Source organism: Carlito syrichta, unplaced genomic scaffold (assembly GCF_000164805.1).
Source record: "Carlito syrichta isolate Samal-C Ts95f unplaced genomic scaffold, Tarsius_syrichta-2.0.1 Scaffold308842, whole genome shotgun sequence".
NCBI classification, from domain to species: domain Eukaryota; kingdom Metazoa; phylum Chordata; class Mammalia; order Primates; family Tarsiidae; genus Carlito; species Carlito syrichta.
In genome coordinates, this window is record NW_007252938.1 from 1,073,219 (window position 1) to 1,096,287 (window position 23,069).

The following is a 23,069-nucleotide window of genomic DNA, read 5'->3' on the forward strand; positions in this document are numbered from 1 at the left end:
AAAGAAAGAGAAAGGAAGGAAGGAAGGAAGGAAGGAAGGAAGGAAGGAAGGAAGGAAGGAAGGAAAGAAATCCTTCCATGCCTCACTTAGCCCTACAAAAGGTTGAGAATTCTTTCCAAACTTTGTCTAATTCACATACTATGATTTCTCAACAAAAAGCCTGTATAAGCAAGGGCTGTGAAGGTAATTTGCAGCCAACTAATCTGCCGGCTTCCAAACCCTTGGGATCTGGCGATACATTTTGGGAACACTGGTGTTTGCACTATCCTCAGAACACCAGGAACCTCCTGATGTTTGGCTGGGAATTGCAAATGTTTCTGGAGGCCCAACTGAATCTTAGAAAGTAGAAAACAGCCTACTCCATGTTACATAATCAGGCCAGAAAAACATGTTTCATATGAGGAAGGCAGCCAGCAAGTTCCCAGACCTCAGACAGAGGTCTGGGCTCTCGGCTTGGCCCCGGTCCTGCTGAAGGCCAGTGGCACCTCATCCTCCATATCTCCTCATCTCTCCAGCAGAGACATGCTGAACTGTCCCTCCATGGCCGGCGTTCCTCTGTGTATTGCACTACGTCTCTCACTGGAAAGAGGGTGAATATCAAAGCCCGAGAAGTATTACGCTTCTCAGAGAGGCTGGAGCGATCAATAAAGTGTTCCTGACACAAACAGGAAATGAAAATGAAGAGATAGCAAGATCCTTAAAAGCTGGCTGGACCCATCCAAAGAGACCACATAGCCAGGCATAATCAAAGAGGAAGTCCCTCCAAAGTCTATCCTGCCTGTCCCTGTTCTCAAGCAATGCCAAGGTTCCCAGATTACCCGCCTTTTTTTTTTTTTGAGTCAGGGTTTTACTCTGTCATCCAGACTGAAGTGAATTGGCCTGATCATGTCTCACTGCAGCCTTGACCTTCTGGGCTCAGGTGATCCTTCCATCTCAGCCTCCAGAATAGCTGGGACTAAAGGGGCACCCCACCACTCCCAACTAATTTTTAAAATTTTTTGTGTGTTGCCTAGGCTGGTCTTGATCTCCCGAGCTCAGGCAATCCTCCTACCTCAGCTTTCCAAAGTGCTGGAATTATGGGTGTGGGATTACAGCCAACCTTCCTTCATATTGTCCCCCAAACCTTTGGGCTTCTCTAAGAAATGCCCCCAGCCCTAGCCAAGCCTCCCCTTGCATAGCTGGTCACCCCTCCCCCAACACTCCTAAGCCCTTACTTCATCACACAGTAACGGGTGAGGGAGGAAATGCTGGGGTGGGTGAGATTGTGCCCTGGTGATGGACGTGGGCTGTGGTGACAGTCAAGATTAGGTTCAGGTTGGGCGCAGTGGCTCTCGTCTGTAATCCCAACAATGGGAGGCCAAGGCAGGAGGATTGCCTGAGTCCAAGAGTTCGAGCCCAGCCTGAGAAACATGGCAAGACCTTATCGCTATAATAAATTAAAAAATTAACCAGGCGTGATGGTGCACGCCTGCAGTCCCAGCTACTCGGGAAGCTGAGGTGGAAGGATCACCTGAGCCTAGGAGGTTGAGGCTGCAGTGAGCCGTGATCGTGCCACTGCACTCCAGCCTGGGAGACAGAGGGATACTACCACTAGAAAAAGAAAAAAAGACTTAGGTTCAAATTCTAGTTCCTCCACTTGACCTTGGGTGAGTTATAGAACCTCATCTGCAAATCAGTTTCCTCATCGTAATGTACAGGCAGGAATAACCCCCCCCACAAGGTGAGATAAAACCAGTATCTACACAACACTCACTTGTGCCCGATGCAAAGTACAGACTCAGTAGGATTTTGTTGGATGGCGGGCGGGTAAGTGACTGAGCCGGTTGCATCCCATGCTGTCTCACAGAACTCTGTGTGTGCCAGGGTCCTCCAGCTGGTTTAGTACTCTGCTGTCGCTGTGTTGAAATCCTTCAGCATTTTTGAATGTGGAGCCTTGCATTTGCATTTGGTGCTGGGCTCTGCAAATTGTGTACCCAGCCCTGCTGAGCACACCTGGGGGTGGCCATGGCACTGTCGGTGTCTCTGCCATCCCACAGAGCAATAAGCCACACCGTGGCATGACCACACATTGTGGCATTTTTGGTCATTTCAGCAATGATACTGCATTTGGAACAGAATCAGCAATGGAAATAGTTTGTACTAATTCCATGCCATTTCATAGCAAGCTTTTAGGTATGTATTTTTTAAAACGCAGCCTTACCATGGGAGAGAAAGCTTTTTCCCACTCCCAGCCTTTTCTTCCTTCCTCATGGAGAGAGTATGATTAGGATGAGTCCTTTCTCCCTTGGACCCTCCTTCCTCCATCAGAGAGAGAGGCGGAGCACTTTTCAACAGTACATTTAGGCTGGGTGGGGTGGTTCATGCCTGTCATCACTTTGGGAGGCTGAGGCAGGAGGTTCACTTGAGGCCAGGAGTTTGAAACCAGTCTGGGCAACATAGCAAGACCCTGTCTCTACACAAAATTTTTTTAAAAATCAGCTGGGCATGGCATCACACCTATAGTCCTAGCTACTTGAGAAGCTGAGGCAGAGGATCACTTGAGCCTAGATGTTCAAGACTGCTATGATTGTGCCACCATACTCCAGCCTAAGGGAGAGAGTGAGATCATTTCTCAAAAAAAAGTAAATTTGGAGACCATGAACTAGGCATGGTCAACTCTGCTCCTCTCTTTCTTCTCTTCCTCAGGAGGAAGAAGAGGTGAGTCCTAGGTGACCAGGTTGGTGAGTCTTTCTAATTCTTGGGTCTGATATGAAGAAACTGAGCCATGCCCTTCAACCAGCCTTGTCAGTGTCAACAGTACTGTTTTGGCTTTCACTTGTTATTCTATCATCTTACTCTTCATTTTGTTCGGTTCTTGGGTAGGAACAGAGTTGCTATTTAATGGATACCCTCAATGACCCCAACAACCACCCGGACCACTGCCATCCATCTTGTGACTTAAGACCATATGTAATTAAAACACCTCACCCAAATCTTCCCTTACTACAAGGAATAGGTACTGGGGAGAGTCTTTGATCCATTGCATCTCCAAGCTGAAAGGCGGCAAGATCATCTACTCTAGATCCCTGATTCAAGAAGGAGAAAATCCAAGAGGCTTAAAGTCTGGGACATTGGCTTTCCAACTTCAGTGTGCACCAGAATCATCTGGAAAGCTTGTTCAAATGGATTTGGTTCTGAGACCCCTCCCAGAGTGTCAGATTCAGCAGACCTGCGGGTGGGGCCCAAGAATGTGTGTGTCCACCAAGTTCCCAGGTACTGCTGATGCTGCTGGTCTGGGAGTCCCACTTTGAGAGCCACTGGCCTGATAGAAAGCAATTTCAACCTGTTATCACAGAGTGGGAACCAGAGCCCAAGTGTCCTGTGCTCTAGCTTGTGGTCCCTAACCTTTTTGGCATCAGGGACTGGTTACATGGAAGATAATTTTTCCACAGTCAGGGAAGTGATCACCAGGCATTAGATTCTCATAAGGAACATGTAGCCTAGATCCCTCACATGTGCAGTTCACAATAGGGTTCGTGCTCCTATGAGAGTCTAATGTCGCCGCTGATCTGACAAGAGCCGGAGCTCCACTCACCAGCCGCTCACCTTCTGCTGTGCGGCCCAGTTCCTAACAGGCCAAGACCGGTATTGGTCTGCTGCTTAGGGTTTGAGGATCCCTGCTCTAACTGATGCCCTCCTCGGCCCATTTTATTGTCAAATAGTTGTACCTTTCTCGGCCCTACTGGGAGTTCCCTTGGCTGCGTTTTTATATCTGTACTCATCACTTGAGCTGAACTCACTCTCTTCTTCAAAATAATGTCTTTAATAAAGAGCCTTGAGTTTCCTAGAAAGAAGCACTTTCACAATACTAAGTCTTTCTGGCACTAACACATATTATAGGAAACATGAAGGCTGGGTGTGGTGACTCAAGCATAGAATCCCAGCACTTTGGGAGGCCAAGATGGCAGGATCACTTGAGCCCAGGAGTTCAAGACCAGCCTAGGCAACATAGTGAGACCTTGTCTCTACATAAAATAAAACAATTAGCCAGGTATGGCAGCACATGCCTCTAGTCCCAGCTACATGAGAGGCTGAACCCAGGAAAATGAGGCTGTGGTGGGCCGTGATCGTGCCACTGCGCTGCAGCCAGGATGACAAAGACCCTGATTCAAAAAAAAAAAAAACAAACAAACACACTAAACAAAGCAAAAAAAAAAAAAAGAAACATAAAAAGAGAAAGTGTTTTATGAAGCAAAATAAATACAATTAATAATAAACCTAAAGCAAATGCAATCAGGACAAAAACCAAGAACCCAAAAAGTTGATCTATGTTTTTTTTAATCCGTTTGTGGATCATCTACATCTATGTTTATTTTGCTAAAAGCAAATAAGAAAACTGCTTGTACTTACCCAAAGTATTGGTAGCAAAATTTTTTTCAAGTCCATCTTCTGTGAGCTCTCTTTTATTCACCATACAACCTACATTATTGATCTTGAAATTACAGTTCCCATTTCAAAACAGAGAAAAACAAGGTCAGAGGCACTTTTCCAAAGCCCAGTCCTCCACCACCCCACGCCCAGGTCTTTCCCAACATTCAAGTGACAGCAATTCTATTCACTGACACTTCACTCCAGATTCCTCACAGGAAAACACCTCTTGTACAGAGGACCCAGCCATAGAACTGTGCAAAGACCTCCAAGTGAGAGGGCTTGGCCAGGCAACCTAGTTCACAAGAGAGTGCTCTGGAAATTCATCTAGACCAACAGAAACACCTAACTTTAAGTAGTAACCACATTAAAAAGGTTAAAGAAACAGGCTGGGTGCGGTAGCTCACGCCTACAATCCCAGCATTTTGGGAGGCCAAGGCAGGAGGATTGCTTAGCCCAGGCATTTGAGACCAGCCTAGGCAACATGGCAAAACATCATCTCCACAAAAAATAAGAAAAAAAAAAATAGCCAGGCATGGTGGTGCACACCTGTATTTCCAGTTACTCAGGAGGCTGAAGCGGGAGGATTTGAGCCCAGGAGGTTGAGACTTCAGTGATCCATGATTGTGCCACACTGCCTGAGCAACAGAGTAGGACCCTGACTCAAAAAACAAAAAAGTAACAAGAAAATTGTTACAACAAGTAAAATTCATTTGAATATTTTATTTAGAAAAAATATATAAAAGATAGTGACATTTCAACATGCAATCGATATAAAGATATTAATGAGATAGCATACCTATTTTTTCTAAGTCTTTGACATCTGCCAATTTTGACACTTATTGCACCTCTCAGTTTCAAATGCCTCATAGCCACACTGGACAGCACAATTCCAGACTCTGGCCCAAGTGACATTGTAGAGCAGCACTCCCCAACCTTTTTGGCATCAAGGACTGGTTTTGTGGAAGACAATTTTTCTACAAACAGAGGGCGGGGGTGGCGAGGGAGGATAGCACTGGGCACTCCACTCGATTCTCATAAGGAGCGCACAACCCAGATCCCTCGCGTGTGTAGTTCACAATAGGGTTTGCGCTCCTATGAGAATCTAACGCTGCTGCTGATCTGCAGGAGGCGGAGCTCCACTCACCCACTGCTCACCTCCTGCAGTGCCACCCGGTTCCTAACAGGCCATAGACTGGTACTGGTCTGCAGCCCAAGGCTTGGGGACCCCTGGGTAGAGCACATCAGAAACTATGTGGACAGAAAAGCAACTTTGAAACTATATGGACAGAAAAGCAACCTCTTCACAGCAGACTACCTGGGAAGAGCCAATCGGACACCTTTCCACTCAAATCCTTTGAGGGTCTCCGTGGAGTTTCAGGCTGATGATGTTACTAAAAGAGTCACTTGTCTGCAGCAGGGTTTGTTGTTGTTGTTGTTTATTTTTGTTTTTTTTGAATCAGGGTCTCACTCTGTTGCCTAGGCTGGGGTGCAGTGGTATGATCACAGCTCACCACAGCTTCAACCTCCTGGGCTCAGGCAACAATAGCACCTTAGCCTCCCAGGCAGCTGGGACTACATGCTCAGCTAATCTTTTATTTTTTGTAGAGACAAGGTCTTGCTATGTTGCCTAGGCTGGTCTTGAACTCCTAGGCTCAAGTGATCCTGTTGCTTCAGCCTCCCAGAAGGCTGGGATTACAGATGCGAGCCGCTGCACCCAGCCTGCAGCAGGTATTCCTTGGACTAAGCTTTTTATCTTTCCCTGTGCCTCTAATTTCAATATACCAATGCCCAAATCTACAGAATTCAGGAATATTGACACACAAATCATCACTTTGTAAAAAATAAAACATATTCATCCTCCCACAATACCTGCCCTGTGGATGGGCCCTTCCTTTCCCCATAAACATTACCAATAATGGGTCTCCTTTTGAATCCAATGAGTAAATATGATTACACAAACAGGCCCAACCAGAAAAGATTCTTACTAAGACTCTTACATAAAGACTCTCAAAGACACACATATCCGCCCACATCCATACAGAGGGAGAATGTACAAACATGAGTGTTTTATCCTCTACTTATGTTTATAAAGCTCACCAGAACATTGAGTTTATGTTCTTGCTTGAAATTGTCAACAAATTTCCAGATTTTCTTGGGATCAGACAAGTCCACAATTTGTAGAAAGATGTTCTAAACCAGAAAGTAAAAGATGTTATAACACTTTTTTAAAAAGATAAAAACTAGCTTTTTCTTTTTTCTTTTTGAGTTGGAATCTCACTCAGTCACCCAGACTGGAGTGTAGTGGCTGCTCCCGGCCACCGCAGCCTCAACCTGCTGGGCTCGGCGATCCTTCCGCCTCAACCTTCCAAGTAGCTGGAACTACAGGCGTGCGCTACCACGCCCGGCTAATTTTTTTGATTTATTATAGAGATAAGGTCTCGCCAAGTTGCCCAGGTGGGTCTCGAACGCGCGGGCTCAGGCAATTCACTCGCCTTGGCCTCCCAAAGCACAGGATTACAGGCTGAACCACTGAGCCTGGCTAGCATTTTCTTAAATTGAAAAATACATGTACACGATTTTAAAAAATCAAATACTTTGGAATGATATAAAATGAAAAACAGTCCCACTCCTCAGAAATAAACCATTGTTCACAGTGTCCTGTGAATCATCCAGGAATATTTTAAGTATATATGCCATATACATATATACAGGTATGTGTGTGTGTGTGTGTGTATATATATATATATGTAATACATGTATACCTAAATACACAATATATATACATCTTTTAAGATATATATGTGTGTATATATATGCATATATATGTACATATATATATATATCCATTTTTCCACAAGTAGGACCAGAATAAACATTGTTCTACACTTGTCTTTTTCACTTAATAATATACGAGAGGGGACCCCAAAAAACAGAATTGTTTTTTGGAAGACGGGCCCTTTGTGGTACAGACGTCTCCTGCTAAGTAAGTGTCCTAGGAACCCATCAGCATCAGAGTACCAGCTGATGTTGTTGTGAGAGGTTATGTTTGGCTTCAGTGCATTTTTTTTTGGTGGAGATTCTTTCAACATATTTGCTCATTTCATGAAGGATGATTTACAAGTGTACCTGCCCACACCACACTGAGTGTTCAGCAGTTTTTGACCAAAACTGGCATGACCCTTGTGCCACACCCTCCTATTCACCCGACATCCCCCTCTCGCAAAATTTTTTTTTTGGTTCCTCCAGATGAAAAAAGCTCTCAAAGGGAAATGTTTTGCTAATGTGGAAGAGGTGAAACAAAAAATGGCAGAAGTACTAAAAGACATCAAAATCAATGAGTTCAAAAACTGTTTTGAGCGGCCGGAAAAGTGTCTCAATAGGTATATTGCATCAAACGGAGAGCACTTCAAAGATGACTGAAGTTTAAACATGTAAGAATAAATACACAACTTTTTATAAACAAATTCCTGTTTTGGGGGGGTCTCCTCTTCTACTTGTTACTTTATTGTAGTAAGAACACTTAAAATTTTTTTTATTTTTTTGTGATGAGAAAATTTAACATGAGATCTATCCTCAACAAAATTTTCAGTGTATGATACATTATGCTGACTATAAGTGCAATGTTGTGCCTATACATATACATGTACATATAGCTGGCATAGAGATTATTCTTCATCTTGTCAAACTGAAGTTTTATTGGTGATTAGTAACTCACCATTTACCTGCGACCACCATTCCACTCTTTGATCTTATAAATTTGACCAGATTCTTCATACAATATTTGTCTTTCTGTGCCTGACCTATTTCTCTTAGCATAATGATCTCCAGGTTCACTCATCTTGTTGCAAATGGCAGGATTTCCCTCTTTTTAAAGACTGAGTAATATTCTAGTCTATATATACATATATATGTGTGTGTGTGTGTGTGTGTGTGTGTGTGTGTATGTCACATTTTCTTTAATCATGCATCTGTTGATAGACATTGAGATTGTTTCTACATCTTGGCTATTGTGAATGATGCTGCTAATGAGAGTGCTAATGCCTCTTTAGGGTCCCAATTTCAGTTCTTTTGGATAAATACCCAGAAGTGGGATTGCTGGATCATAGGGTAGTTTTCTTTTTCTTTTTTGAGTTGGAGTCTCACTCTGTCACCCAGGCTGGAGTGCTGTGGCACATTCATGTCAACTCCAGCGTCAATCTGCTGGGCTCCGGAGATCCTTCCACCTCAGCCTTCCAAGTAGCTGGAACTACAGGCATGTGCTAAACTACACCCAGTTAATTTTTTTTATTTATTGTAGAGATGAAGTCTTGCCAAGTTGCCTGGGCTGGTCAAACAATCCACTTACCTTGGCCTCCCAAAGTGCAAGGATTACAGGCTGAGCCACTAAGCTCGGCCTTATTTTTCATTTTTTGAGGTTCCTCCATGCTGCTCTCCAAAATACTGGATGCACCATTTTGCATTCCCGCAAACAGTGTGAAAGGGTTTCAGCTTCTCCACAACCTTGCCAACACTTGTCTTCTGGGTTTTTGTTGTTGGTTTGATAATAGCAATCCTGAGAGGTGTGAGGAGATATTTCATTTGCATTTTCCTGATTTGCATTTTCCTGATGACTAGTGATGGTGAGCACCTTTTCATGTACACATTGGCCATTTGTATATCTTCTTTGGGTAAATGTCTATTCAAGTCCTTAGACCATTTTTTAAATTGGGTTTTAATTTCTTTTTTCTTTTTTTCTGGAGACAGGAGGTTTTATTGATGCTGATGGGGGTAGGAAAGGCCTCCAGGAGCACAGGGGCTGAGTCAGTCAGCGGATGCATAAGGCCTGGGCACATGGAAGCAGGTTAGGGCACATTCATCTTCTCAGGATTCTGTGGCTCCTTCCTGGAGGAAGGGAGAGAGCATCTTAGGGGTGCAATTCCAAGAGCAGCAGGGGCAGAGGTTAGAGACGGCTGAGAACCTCTAACTAGAGCAGAGGCACCACAATAGGCAGCAACTGTGGAAAGCTGGATGAACTGGTCAGTAGCAGAAAATAGGGAGGGAGTACTGGATTGGTCTCTTAGGGAAGGATCCATCCTTAACTTGGGTGAGCCCATGAGAATATCTGGTATTCCCAAGCAGAGTGGAGCAGGACCCAAAGCCCCTTTCTCTGCAGGCCTCTTTATGAAGAAAAAGGTACTCGGAGAAAAAGGCATTCAGGGAACCCCTTGGAAAGGGGTGCCAGAATTAGTCCTTAGGGCACAGCTGGGGTAGACAAGGCGCCAAGGCACAACTGGTAGGGGAAGGCCAGGGGCAGCCTCCAAGCTGAGTACCAGGGTCACAAGAGGATGCAGGACCACCCACGCTTGATGGGCGTGGGGTTGAGCACAGCCCAGACAGCCTCAGCGAACACTTCCTTGACACCATCCTGCTGCAGGGCTGAGCATTCGAGGTAGCGCACAGCGCGGATCTGCCTGGCCAGTGCCTGGCCCTGCTGCGGTGTGATGGGCGCCTGGCCCTGCTCCTTGAGGCGTCATAGGGTGTCAGGCTGGGCTCTCGGGTCGGAGGATGGGCACGTGGGGGCAGTGGTGGCACACCTCTGGATGCCATTTGTGCCGCACGTTCTCTTAGGAGGGCGGACTGGCAATGAAGAAACAGATGACAAAGACGTTGGTCTGAGGGTGGGAGAGTGTGCAGAGGCGATCATACTCCTCCTGGCCCGCAGTATCGCAAAGGTCCAGGTTCACTGTGCACCCGTCAACTGCACTCTGGGCACGATAATTGTTGAACACCGTGGGGATGTACACCTTGGGAAAAGCGTTGGTTGTACAGCAGATGAGCAGGCATGTCTTGCCCACAGCCCTGTCACCCACCACCACACACTTGATGCTCTGCATGTGGGTGTAGTTGCTGAAGCGGAGGTAGTGCCTCTCCCTAGCTGGGACCCTCTGAATGCAGTGACCTGGTGCCCTCCCTGCGGCAGGGGAGCTGGGGGCGGCGGCCATTTAATTTCTCTACCATTGAGTTGTATGACTTACAATAGGTCTTGGAAATGATTTTATTATATATAAATCTACCCTATTCCTTTTCATGGCAACATAACATACCTTTGCAGGGTTATGTCACAGTTTCCTGCTGCCAAAATTTAGTTTTTTGGTCAACATTTTGCTCTTGGCTGGGCTCAGTGAGTGGCTCAGCCTGTAATCCCAGCAGTTTGGGAGGCTGAGGTGGGTGGATTGCCTGAGTCCATAGGTTCGAGACCAGTCCGGGCAACTTGGCAAGACCTCATCTCTACAATAAATAAAAAATTAGCTGGGTGTGGTAGCACATGCCTGTAGTTCCGGCTACTTAGAGGGTTGAGGCAGAAGGATCACTAGAGCCCAGCAGGTCAACATTGGGGTGGCAGTGAGTGTGCCACTGCACGCATTCCGGCCTGGGCAATGGAATGAGACTTCAACTCAAAAAGAAAAAGTATATATATAAAATTTTCTCACTCACTGTGGGACACAGGCTTAGAGAATGAGAAAACAGAAGCAACTCTACATTTTCCTGACTCAGAAAGTCTGCAGTCAGCTTGAATACCATATTCAGCCTGAGCCTGGCACAACTGAATATCCTTATGCCTTCAAAGGATAGTAAAAGTACTGGCTGTACAGGACCAGGCTCTTTAAAAATGTGTGTGAAGGCCTTCAGTCAGCCAGAGCAGACAAGGCTGCTGACTCAGACCTGAGTCTGCTGTGAGCCTGTCCCAGTGACTGCAAGCTGAGTCTAGACATCTAATCCTTTTATCCTAGACGACTTCTCCCCATCATCCTAAGACTCCCTCCGACCCAACAGGGTTGTGTAACATGTATACAAAATTCAGGTTAAAAAAAACAACCAAATTCAGGTGATCTAAAGCCAATTCTGCTTTAAACATTCCATTAGCTACTTGAGCTTTCTGGAGTCATCCAAGATGTCTCAGAGTGAAAAGGAAGCAGCAGCAGGGAAGAGAGAATCCCTGTCTTAGACAACTCAGCCGTGAAATGAAGCATCATGAAAAGACAAAGGAGGCTGGGCTTGGTGGCTCAGCCTGTAATCCTAGCACTTTGGGAGGCCGAGGCAAGTGGATTGCCTGAGCCCGCGGGTACAAGACCAGCCTGGGCAACTTGGCGAGACCTTGTCTCTACAATAAATCAAAAATTAGCCAGGCATGGTAGCATGCACCTATAGTTTCAGCTACTTGGAAGGCTGGGGTGGAAGGATAGCTGGAGCCCAGCAGGTCAACACTAGGGTCACTGTGAGTCTGCACTGCACTTCAGCCTGGGTGAGAGTGAGACTTCAACTCAAAAAAAAGAAAAAGAAAAGAAAGATGAAGGAAATCATTTGCCTCCCTCTGGGACAAAGTAGGAGGCTACAGAGCACCCAGAAGGACAGGTCAGCAGTCTGCTATGGCCAGAAGAAAGAACCAGCAACAGGTATACATGTGTAAGATTCCCAGCCTGCAGACCCATACAATGAAAAGGCTTGCCCAGGGGCCACTAGGCCCCACTGGACTCTGCCTCCATTTTTTTTCTTTCTTGAGTTGGGGTCTCATTCTGTCAACTGGGCTGGAGTGCAAGGGCCTAATCACGGTTCACACAGCTTCAACCACCTGGGCTCAGGCAATCCTCCCATCTCAGCCTCCTGAGTAGTTGGAACTACAGGCACACACTGCCACATCTGACTAATTTATTTATTTTTTTGTAAAGACAAGGTCTTGCTATGTTGTCCAGGCTAGTTCTGTACTTCTGGACTCAAACGATTCTCCTGCCTCAACCTCCCAAAGCGCTGGGATTACAAGTGTGAGCCACTGCATCTAGCCTATACACACTCTTTAGCCCTGGGATACAAGTGTGGCTATTGAGATTGAACAAAACTCAACTGGGATCCTTTCTGCAGCAAGCCACCATCTAGCAGCTATATAACCCAGAAGTCATGGTGACATCATGGGAACTAATCTCCCCATGTCAGAGCAGTTCCCAGAATGGGCAAACAGTGAACAGCCCATGAAGAAATCACTGAAGGGATGCAGTAGTATTTAATAAAAACATGAGGACCTAGAAAACTAAACCAATCATTCTCAAGAAGCCGGAAATTCACACTAGCCTGGGAGAGCTGGTGAGTGAGCCCTGCTTGGGTATGTGGTGATGGTGGGGCCAGCCCCTACAAGCCATAAGGCAGCTTCATGGCGCTTCCAGCCACATCAGGAGGGTGGCAGGAATGAAAAGGCTACCCAGTCGCCTGTGCCTCTCTAAAACTTATAACTCAGCTGGGCTCGGTGGCTCAGCCTGTAATCCCGCGCCTTTGGGAGGCTGAGGTGAGTGGATTGCCTGAGCCTGCAGGTTCGTGACCTGCCTGGGCAGCGAGACCTCATCTCTACAATAAATCAAAAAATCAGCCGGGCGTGGGTAGCGCATGCCTGTAATTCCGGCTACTTGGAAGGCTGAGGCGGAAGGATCGCCGGAGCCCAGCAGGTCGAGGCTGCGGTGGCCGGGAGCGGCCACTGCACTCCAGTCAGTGACAGAGTGAGACTGCAACTCAAAAAACAACAATAACAACAAAAAATCTATAACTCCAGTGTCATAATGAGAAAGACATGAGGCAAATCCCAGCTGAGGGGCATTCTGCAAAATACCCAACCGGTACTCTTCAGTACTGTCAAGATTACCAAAAACTGGACATCAGAGAAATTGTCATGGCTAAGAAGAGTCTTAAGGAGACATGACAACTAAACGTAATGTGGGATCCTGAATGAGATCTGGGGACAGAAATAGGACATTGGGGGGAAAAAAACTGAGGATGTTGGAATAAAGTATAAAATTGAGTTAATGATGCTGTCCCAATACTGGTGTATGAGTTATGATAAGTGAAGCACACGAATGTTGGACGTTAGCAAAAGGAAAACTGGCTGGGGGCAAACAGAAACTCTGTACTTTCTTCACAACTTCTCTGTACACCTAAAACTATTCTAAAATAAAAAGCGTATTAAAAAAATATTGCCCATGTAGGGCATGGTGGCTCACATCTATAATCCCAGCACTTTGGGAGGCAGAGGGGGAAGGACTGCTTGACCCCAGGAGTTGGAGACTAGCCTGGGCAACATAGCGACACCTCATCTCTACAACAAAATCAAAAAAATAGCCGAGTGTCGTGGTGCACACCTGTACACTTGTGAGACTGAGTCAGGAGGTCAAGCCTGTGGTAAGCCGTGATTGTATGACTACACCTGGGTGAAAGAGTTAGATCCTGACTTTAAGAGAAAAAAAAAGTTGCCTATGGAGGTAACTGCCCAACAGAAGTCCGTTTCCCCTCAACCAGGCAGCAAGGTGGGGGTAAGTTACAACCAGAAGCTCAAAGAAGGTCTACCCTGTTTCTCCCCCAGGCCCCTTGGGAGCACTGTACCCTGTTGAGCAAGGATTTTGCTCTAAAATAACAAGCATTCCTTGTCCCAAGCTTGGGCAATGCACTAGCAATCTAGAAAGACCACCTCAGCATGATACATACCTTTCCACACCATGCTCCTGATCTTACCAAGCCAGTGAGCACAGGTAGCTCAGACTCCCATGAGACCTTCAGGATCACCTGGTACCCAGCTTGCCCAGACTCCCCTGACTTGGCTGGCCCACTGCATACCTTGCCCGGATCCTCCTGCCCAAGGAATCTCCACTCTTTGATGTCCACCTGCCTGGGTAGCCAGCACTGGCTACTCTAATGCCTTTGTGGCTCTACTACACATCTCTTCTGCTTCTGGAAGCTTATAGACTTCCTCCTTCCACTGAGCAGGGACTAAGCACAAATTCAGGGAACTAGGGACTTGAATCAGAGAACAGAAGCTTGGGAGTAGTAATAGTATTCATATAAATAATAATGATAGCATCACTCATAATGATAATAATAGCTACTTCTATTATTTTTTTTTTTAGTTGGAATTTCACTCTATTGCCCAGGCTAGAGTGCTTTAGAGAGAGCTATCACAGAGGCACTCATGGCCACCCCAGTGTTGACCTGCTGGGCTCTGGTGATCTTTCTGCCTTAGCCTGTCAAGTAGCCGGAACTACAGGCGTGTGCTACCGTGCCCAGCTAATTTTTGATTTATTGTAGAGTCAAGGTCTCAGCCCAAGGTCTTGCCTGGGCTGGTCTCAAACCTGCAGGCTCAGGCATTTCATTCACCTTGACCTCCCAAAGTGCTGGGATTACAGGCTGAGCCACTGAGCCCAGCTGCGATATGCTCTTATGACAACCTGAGCTTCTTGCATCATAGCCCTCGTCAAGTTATTTCAGTCAGGGTCTACCAGAAACCTCATTCAACAGAAGGTATTGAATACAGGGATTGGTTTGCCAGATGATGAAAGAAGGTGAGAACTCCATCAGGATTAGTGAAGTAACCCAGAGATTAGTAACAGCAGGAAGCTACTGCCAGCCCCAAGCTTAAAGAACAAAGGAAGAATGAAGCATGACCTGAGCCCAGGAACCAGAAGGAAAAACCAGAGAGGAGAGTCAGCCATTGCCAGGGAAACCTATGTCCTGGTTTCCCCCTTCCTCTCACCTACCAATTTTTCTCTAATGCTTGCCATTGGCCAAACCCAGGAGTTGGAGAAACACACACCTCGGGGCCATACTGTCCACTCCCCTGTCCACCCCCACTGTGATGCAGAGCAGACCCAGGACAGGCACTCACGCTTCAGAGAAAGTGTCCTAAGGGGCTTGTCTCAATCATCTGGGTCTCCAGCTCCCAGCATGCTGCCTGACATATACATGATTAAAATGTCCACTTACCCAGGCAGCCAGCACTGGTCACTCATGGCCCTACCACACACGCCTTCTGCTTCTGGAAGCACACACACTCAGATACATATTTTAAAAATGAATAAAGCAATATCGCCTCTGTTTTTCCATGAGGAAACAGGTTCAGGGAAGCTAAAACACTGCCCAAGTTCACAGGCGGGAGAGTGCAAGACCAGGACTCAAGTCACAACCCAGCCCCTTTCTGCATGCATGCTGTGTGTGTGAGCTGCCTAGCCATGGTAGACTGGATGAAGCGGTGGCCTCTTCATCAGCAGGGAAACGCGGAGTCAGGGAAACCACAGGCACCAGTGTGAGCAGACAGGGACCCTCAGCCCTGGATGCTCCACTCGGTGTGCTGAGGCCTCATATAAGCTCAAGAGAGGAGGCTGGGCATAGTTGCTCATGCCTGTAATCCCAACACTTTGGGAGACTAAGGTGGGAGGATTGCCCAGGAGTTTGAGACCAGCCTAGGCAACATAGTAAGACCCCATCTCTACAAAAAAAAATCAAAAAAAATTGCTGGGCATAGTGGCACCCATAATGTAGTCCCAGCTACTCAGGAGGCTGAGGCAGAAGGATCATCTGAGCCTGAGAGGTCAAGGCTGCGGTGAGCCATGATTATGCCACTGCACTCCATCCAGCCTGGGTGACAGAGGGAGACCGAACTCAAAACACACACACACACACACACACACACACACACACACACACGAAGAATGAATGAATGTCCTGTGAGTTCAAATCCCACCTCATGAATGTGTACTGGGGTGAGGGGGACAGCAGGTGGGGTTCATTATCTCCCCACTCCAGGAGCGTGTATGCTCGCTTGTTAGTTCTACACCCCTCCTAAAGATGATGGAATTGGATACCAGGATAGCTCCATACGACCAACAGAACCACATTATCATCTCTTCTCATGTAAATGCACTTTAGAAAACATGAGGCCCACAGCACAGCAGGCTGGGATCCAGACGGGCCTCCTGCCCACAGCCTGAGATTAGTTATTCCCGTGGCATCCTTTAGCAGCACCACTGAAAGTTATCAGCAGGCAGACAGCCAGCTTTCAATCTCAAGAACTGCAGCCCGTGGATCGCGGTGGCACTCGCAGATATTAGAGGAAGATTTAGAGACCCTCACGTGTGCCACCAGCACTAAGCCTCAGAGAGGCTCTGATGGCGGAAGACGGGATTCCTGAGAAGGCAGACGAACAGCCACGTGCTTTAAAAATCTTATTTCAAAGCTGATGCAAAATAGCCCATTCTAGATTGGGGCGTTTTGCTTTCCAGCCACAGACCATGTCTGGGGCATGGGTACTGCTCCTCCCCAGTTCCCCTCCCTTGGGCCTCCAGTTATGGGGTCTCCAAGAGGAGAGAGGTAGGAAGCGAATGAGGATGGTCTTTGGTAACAGTGAGTAGCTGTGGTAACTGAGCATCCTTGGAGGGGTCCCTGCTTTGTACTTGGCAGCAGAGGTTGGGCTTTACCATCTGGGACCAGCCTCACGGCTGTACGAGGAATGCAGCACAGGAGTACAAGTTTGTCCAGGTGCACAAGCCCCACATGTGGAGGGCATTGAAGCTTGGTTTAGTGCTCTGCCTTCGCCATCTTGAAATTCTTAATAACTTTTAGACAAGGGTCCCTGCATTTTCTTTTTGCCCCGAGCCCTGCAAATTATGCAGCCAATCCTGGTTCCAACTCCCTCAGAAGAGGAAGACCACATCACGTGAGATAGTAGCTCTCATCAAGATCCAAGTGCTGTCAGGTGTTCAATCCTCTTTAACAGAAGGCCATTGGGTCCATGCATGGCTTGGGGGCACCGGAGATGTCTCCCTGATGCAAGCTCCCTCTGGGATGGGAAACCTGGCAGTGCCATCTTCCAGTGTAATGTCCCTGCGGTCAAACCTCAGTGCCCCGCTCCTCCTCCCAGGTCAAACCCAGCCGTTCAAAATCAGGCTCCAGTTTTCCACCCGCCGAGGCCCTCTTGACACAAACACAAGCCATTGCCAACCTGAAGGACATCCAGCCTCTTCACGGCTGACCACAGAAGCAAGAAACTCCAGAAGCGAAGAACAGCTCACCTGGTTCCCGCTCTCCCTGATGAGCTCACCTCTGGCTCCCTCCGCTTGTTTCTGATTGCAACAAACCAGGTGAATGATGCCACCTGGTGGAATTCAACGAAACCATCTGTGAGTTACAGCTAGCGCTACAGAAACCAGCTTCTCCAAATGAAAAATTCAGACATAGGGGCTCGCAAAAAGAATACCCAAAATAGGGACTCTTTCAGTGAAACCTGGAAGGATGGTCCCCACGGTAGTAGTGAGGGTAGTAGGGGGAGATGCTGGAACCTTCTCTCTTGCCTATCTGGGCTGACGGACAGTGGGCTCAACCCGGGCTGCACTTTAGACTCATCAGGAGAGCTTTTAAAAATCTAGACCGTGGGTCCAGGCCTGGTATGTTTTACAACCTTTCTGGGTGACCTAATGTGTAGTGAAAATAGAGAACCACTGGCCTAGTATGTAGTAGGGGCTCAATAAATATTTACTGAGGCCGTGTGCTATGGCTTGCACCTGTAATCCCAGCATTTTGGGAGGCCAAGGTGGGAGGCTCACTTGAGGCCAGGAGTCCAAGACTAGGATGGGCAACATAGCAAGAGCCCATCTCTACAAAATATATATACATATAAAATTTTAAATGATGTAATTATTTATTGATCATTGAATCCATAAATAGCTTTCATATTATTCCAGCAAATGCCATATGGCATCAATCAAGGTCCATTTAAAGTGGGATGCCTTGGCTTTGGCAGTTAAGAAGTAATCATTATGGAGTCTGCTTTCTTCACTGAAAATCACCCATTTTATTAAATGGGGTCTGTTTCATGGTGGCCACAGGCTAACCACGGAACCAGCCCCCTTCTCGCAGCCTCTCTGAGTGCTCCCCAGTTGCTAAGATGCACTTAATCCTCTCCCTGACTTGGTAGGTAATTAAATAAAGCTCCAAATGATATAATATTCCCCTGGAAAATGTCTAACTTGGTTTTAGAGAAAGAGAAACACCTTTAGCATCTCGAAAAGTGATCAATTTCCAGCCAATTTCCCTCACTTCTGCTGGAACATCCATTTTTCCTAGAAAAGAGGTTCTGTCTGGAGAGACATGGCAAACTTTTCCAGCCACCACAGGGCCTTTTGGTGACCCAAGGCAGTTGAGCTCATGCAGGAGAATCTGGCATTTGCCAGACAAATCATACTGACTGAATAATGTATGAGGCACCTGGAGAGCCTCTTTCCAGTTAGGGCAAGGGAAGGGAAGCTGCTCTAACCTCCCCCTGCTTTAACCCTGGAGGCTGGAAGCCAGCAAGGAGGAAAGTAGTTCAAAGCACTCCCTCTCCAGTTATTTTGGTGCCACAAGAGACTGCGGTGTCTCTGTTGCCCAGCCTGGAGTGTGGGAGTACAGTGGTCCAATCATAGCTCACTGCAGCCTCAAGCTCCTGGTTCAGGCGATCCCCTACCTCAGCCTCCTAAGTAGCTGGAACTATGGCTGTGAGCCACCAAACCCCGCCAATTTGTTTTATTTTTTTGTAGAGATGTTGCTCAGGCTGGTCTTGAACTCCTGGGCTCAAGTAATCTTTCCACCTCAGCCTCCCAAAGTGCTAGTATTGCAGGTGTGATCCCAGCCTTATTGGTTCTTTTGTTTTGTTTTTCCAGATGAGCTTCATAATTGTTGGTTTTTAAGTATGGTCCACATCCAAATTTCAGTGGACCCAAGGGTCTCCCGCCCCATGCCCCAAGAGATTTGCACTGAGCAGACATGAACCAGAGACCAAGTGTCCATTTTATGTTGTTGTTTAGTTCTACTGGTGATTCTGCTGACCAGGGCTCACTCGACCTTCTCACTGCTCTTAACCAGAAAACACTGTAAACATGAGGGCAGGACCTGAGCTCTCCTGTGAATTAATTAAGTGTTGAGGAGAGGATTCCAGTCACTTGCTCTATCCACCTCTGACTCCAAGCTCAAAACACAGCTCAGAAAGCTGGCAGCTGTGTCCACGACCCTGGGCTCACGGTCCAGGACTGTGTGACCTGCTTGTGATGCAGGGTACCATGGGGCTCAGTGGATACACAGGTCAGCAGCTGCTCACCTCGCTTGGCCATTTCAAGGGTAGTCACTTTTCCAATGCTGCTGTTTCCTCTGGTGACCAAGAAGATTCTTCCAGGAACTTGGACCTCCAAGTCATCAAAGTCCTTAGATGCAGATTCATAGCCACTCCTAGAAACAGCAGACCTACAGAAAGAACAGTTGTGAGGAGCTGGGAACATAGACCCCTGAAGGGATACAGCCTAATTCTAGGGTGGGTATTATGGAGCTCTCAGCCTCTTCCAACACATCACACAGCCCCCTCCTCCCTCGCCCTTCCTCCTTCCCTCCCTGGTCTCACCAACACCACCATCTCAGGGCGTACACTTCCTGGATCATTATCTTCCAGAACTCTGGAAAAATATGTGGAGATTCCAACATTTTGGCATCCAAACTATCTTTCTCTGACTGTCTCTGACACTGGGAAATGGGAGGAAAAAAATCCCTTGACCAACGAATTGCTTTCTTCCCATTTTGGGGGTGGAGGGAGCTTATGAGACCATTCGCATCATGCTTACTGCATTGAACAACAGATATCCTTATCTACAGGGAAAAGAGGAGTGAGATATGAAAGGAGGGAATGAAGGAGGAGGAATGCAGAGTTATTTGAGCTCTGTACCCCATCAGAGAAAGCCAAGACTCCTCAGGGCTGCAGGGTGTGTGCCACACAACTCTAGGCGGCGCCATTCAGATCATAGTGGTGGGAGATTTGTATCTGCACAGCAACAATTTTCTGGCAGATGATAGCAAGGCATATTGCAGAAGAGATGCTTTTTCTCATGCGCACAAAGGCATCATATTGGATAGATGCAACCCTGAGTTCCTTAACTATTTCTCTCCTTCCTTTTGAGATACCCTTTCTACCTTTATTTTCTTAGTATTTCCTGGTATGCAATTGGCTAAAGGCAGTGGCAGTAGAATGGTGAAATTGACAGGAGATACCCCTCAGGGCAGACACTCTCTACACATAGGCTGGGGTCTCAGAGCTGAGAGATTTCTCTCCTGCAGTGCAGAATGGGACTCTAACCTGGAGCTCTCCCACATGCCCTGTTCACAGGCAGACGGCCAATGCTGGCGTCTTGCCCATGCCCTAGTACAGCACAACTACCAGTTACACACCTGGACACTCAGGGAGAGGCCAAAGGATCTTTATGAATTTGAGTTTGGTTTGGAAGTCATTCCCACATTGCCACTTGTCAGTCAAGTCAGACGTTCTTAAGAGAACAAGAAGAATGTTCCTGTCACCATCTGTAGCTCACTGGAACATTCAGAGCAGCTCAGAGAACACCTACCCACTGCTTCTGCTGTGAGTAGCCCAGTTCACAGGGCAAGCAAGACTTCTTATTCCGAAGCCTTCCTGCAGGTTGACTTGAAACCAAAGAAAATATACAAGGGCTTGGATTGAAGATCCTGAGTTTAAGTTGCAGTTCAGCCTCTTAACAGCTGTGCAATCTTGTATGTTGACTTCCCCTTTCTGTGTTCCTGTCTCCTCCTCTGCAGAAAGGAGACAATGAAAAGGGTCCCACTGGAACATATTAGGAGTGCAATAAAAAGCAGTTGCTATTATTGTTACTATTAATAATGACAATACCTTCCATGTTCAAAATTGAGCTCCTGTGGTCCCTAAACCTTCAAATCAGCAGGGACGTTGACAGCCTTTTAAACTACAAAGATGAAACTGGAATGTTGTTCTCCCCTATGAGCCATGGAATTGCTGTGAAAGGTTTTTCTGGTAGAGGCAAGGGTTTTCTTGGAAAGAGGCAAGGGCCGGAGTCAATGAACAGGGGTCTACCCAGTAGAAGGCATGGTGGGGAATGATGAGAGCTTCCCAAACAGCAACCAAGCCAGAAAAAAAGCAGGCGACGGGGAACATGTGGGAAACTAGCCCAGGAAGCTCCCCTCCTGCAGGGGCAGGAAACTGAGAGGCTTTTCTCTGTGACATTCAGCCAGAGGAGATGTTAGCCTCTAGGGTATTAGAGAGGAATGTTTGCTGAGGGTGGCTCCCGTGGATTAAACCTCTTCCTCAGATTCCATGCCAGGAGCGCTGCCAAGCGGGTAGTGCCAGGCCTGGCCTGTAGGATGTACCCTCCCCCTCTGTCCTCTGCCTTGGATTTTTGCCTTCCACGCAGGAATTCCATCCTAGTTAAATCTGTTGCTCATGACAAGACTTGGCTTTTGTGTATCCTCTTGCCTTTTACTGAGGATGCATGTGATCTTCACAAATTCTAGATACCAGTCTCTCTCATTTCCAAATGCAGAAAGACAGAAATGACTTGCCTAAGGTCCGGATGGTGGGTGACAAGCCGAAAGGAGGTGTCCATTCTTCAACACCCGGCCTAGGAGCTAAAGGGTGGTCCGCAGACGAACTGCCTCAGTATCACCTGGGAACCTGTTAGAAATACCTTCCACACCCCAATTTGTCCAAATTTGGAATTTGTTTAGGTCCCATCCACACTTGCCTCTCTAAAAATGCCCCCAGACAATTATTAGGTTCAGGTTAAGTTTAGGAAACTGCCTAGATCCTACTGTCCAGGGACCCAATATAGGGAGGTTTTATAAAAATCCTAGTGTGCCAAGAGAAACACTGTAAAGGCCAACTATGGCTCTCACACTGAATTCAAAATAAGGTCCTTGTCTTTCCCTCCCATTCACTAAATTCACAACAGCAGGGAAACCTAAGTTTGCAGTCCCCTCTCCCCCCATAGTGCTGTGGCCTGGACTTCTTGGCCTGACTTCTGCCTTCCCTCAAGGTAGGGAAACCAAGGCCAGAGTCAGGGGAGAGATTTTTATAAGTCTGTTTCCCCTAGGGCTGGCCCCGGGGCTGGAAGCTGACTCAAGCTTTCATGCTGTGTAATGTGGAAAGATCCAGCAATTAGTGGCCACTGCCAGAAGGCACCCTTTGAAAGAAAGAGGCTGCCACTGTATTTGACTAAATCCAGTGGAGCAGGGCTGAGGGGTCCCCTGGAAGCAGGGCTGACAGCAATACTTCCCACCATTTTCTGCAGTAGGGAGCCCTAAGGCAAATCTGAACTTTTTCCAGAAAAGTTGTGGGGTGAAGAGAAGGGAGCAGCAACTCCAGCCTCTTCTAGTTCTGCCTAGAGTCCTGGTATGATGGAAATTCTCATAGGCTGCCTTAGGAACTGATAAAACCCTAGTGCCGGGAGAAGTCTCCCAGAAGAGAATCGCCTGGGGGATTTTGGCAAAATGCCAGTCTAGGCTCCAGCGCAGAACCACTAAATCAGAATCTCCAGGGCTGGGGCCGGAAAACCGGTATTCTTCATTCTCCCCCAGTGATTCTGATGTGCAGACAGGGTTGAAAACCACTGGTTAGCCGAATTCATCCCAGGATCAAAACCTCCATCTCTCCTCCGCCAGAATGTCACCCCCTTAAAACCACAAGGAGGTGGAGGGCCGACGAGGACACACTGAGCTGACTACGAGGCGGCGAAACCACCACGCACCGGTCCCCAAGCGCACACACTGGGTGCACAACCCACGCTGGCCCTGCAACCAGGCTCAGACGTCCCCAGCCGGAGCGAGAGCCAGAGTCCACATTCGTATCTTCTCAAAGACAGAAAACACACCCAAGACGTACTAAGAGGAGTCTTGGCAGGCGACGTAGAACTAGCCCTAGCGCCGCAAGCGGTCCTGCGAAGACACGTCTCCGAGCGTCGGGGCACATCCGCGGGGAGCATGGCCGCCGCCCAGGAGGCAAAGAGGCCCTCGGGCCGCCTGACGTCACGGGG

The 23,069-nt window shown here is 47.4% G+C and overlaps 1 protein-coding gene and 1 pseudogene across 2 annotated transcripts in view; both read right to left on the reverse strand.

Moving 5' to 3' along the window:
* Nucleotides 1–23,069, reverse strand: part of DHRS12 (dehydrogenase/reductase 12) — a 46,069-nt gene that overhangs the window by 18,776 nt on the left and 4,224 nt on the right. The window contains exons 3-8 of the mRNA XM_021716578.1: nucleotides 22,919–23,055; nucleotides 22,785–22,827; nucleotides 19,328–19,455; nucleotides 17,268–17,350; nucleotides 6,508–6,600; nucleotides 4,390–4,471 (exon numbers count right to left, since the gene is read on the reverse strand). Coding sequence (XP_021572253.1) covers nucleotides 4,390–4,471; nucleotides 6,508–6,600; nucleotides 17,268–17,350; nucleotides 19,328–19,455; nucleotides 22,785–22,827; nucleotides 22,919–23,055 — 566 coding nt within the window. The remainder of the gene's footprint in view (nucleotides 1–4,389; nucleotides 4,472–6,507; nucleotides 6,601–17,267; nucleotides 17,351–19,327; nucleotides 19,456–22,784; nucleotides 22,828–22,918; nucleotides 23,056–23,069) is intronic.
* On the reverse strand, nucleotides 9,126–10,283 carry LOC103268511 (annotated as a pseudogene). The gene has a single exon (XR_002482414.1). The product of XR_002482414.1 is annotated as a rho-related GTP-binding protein RhoG-like (transcript).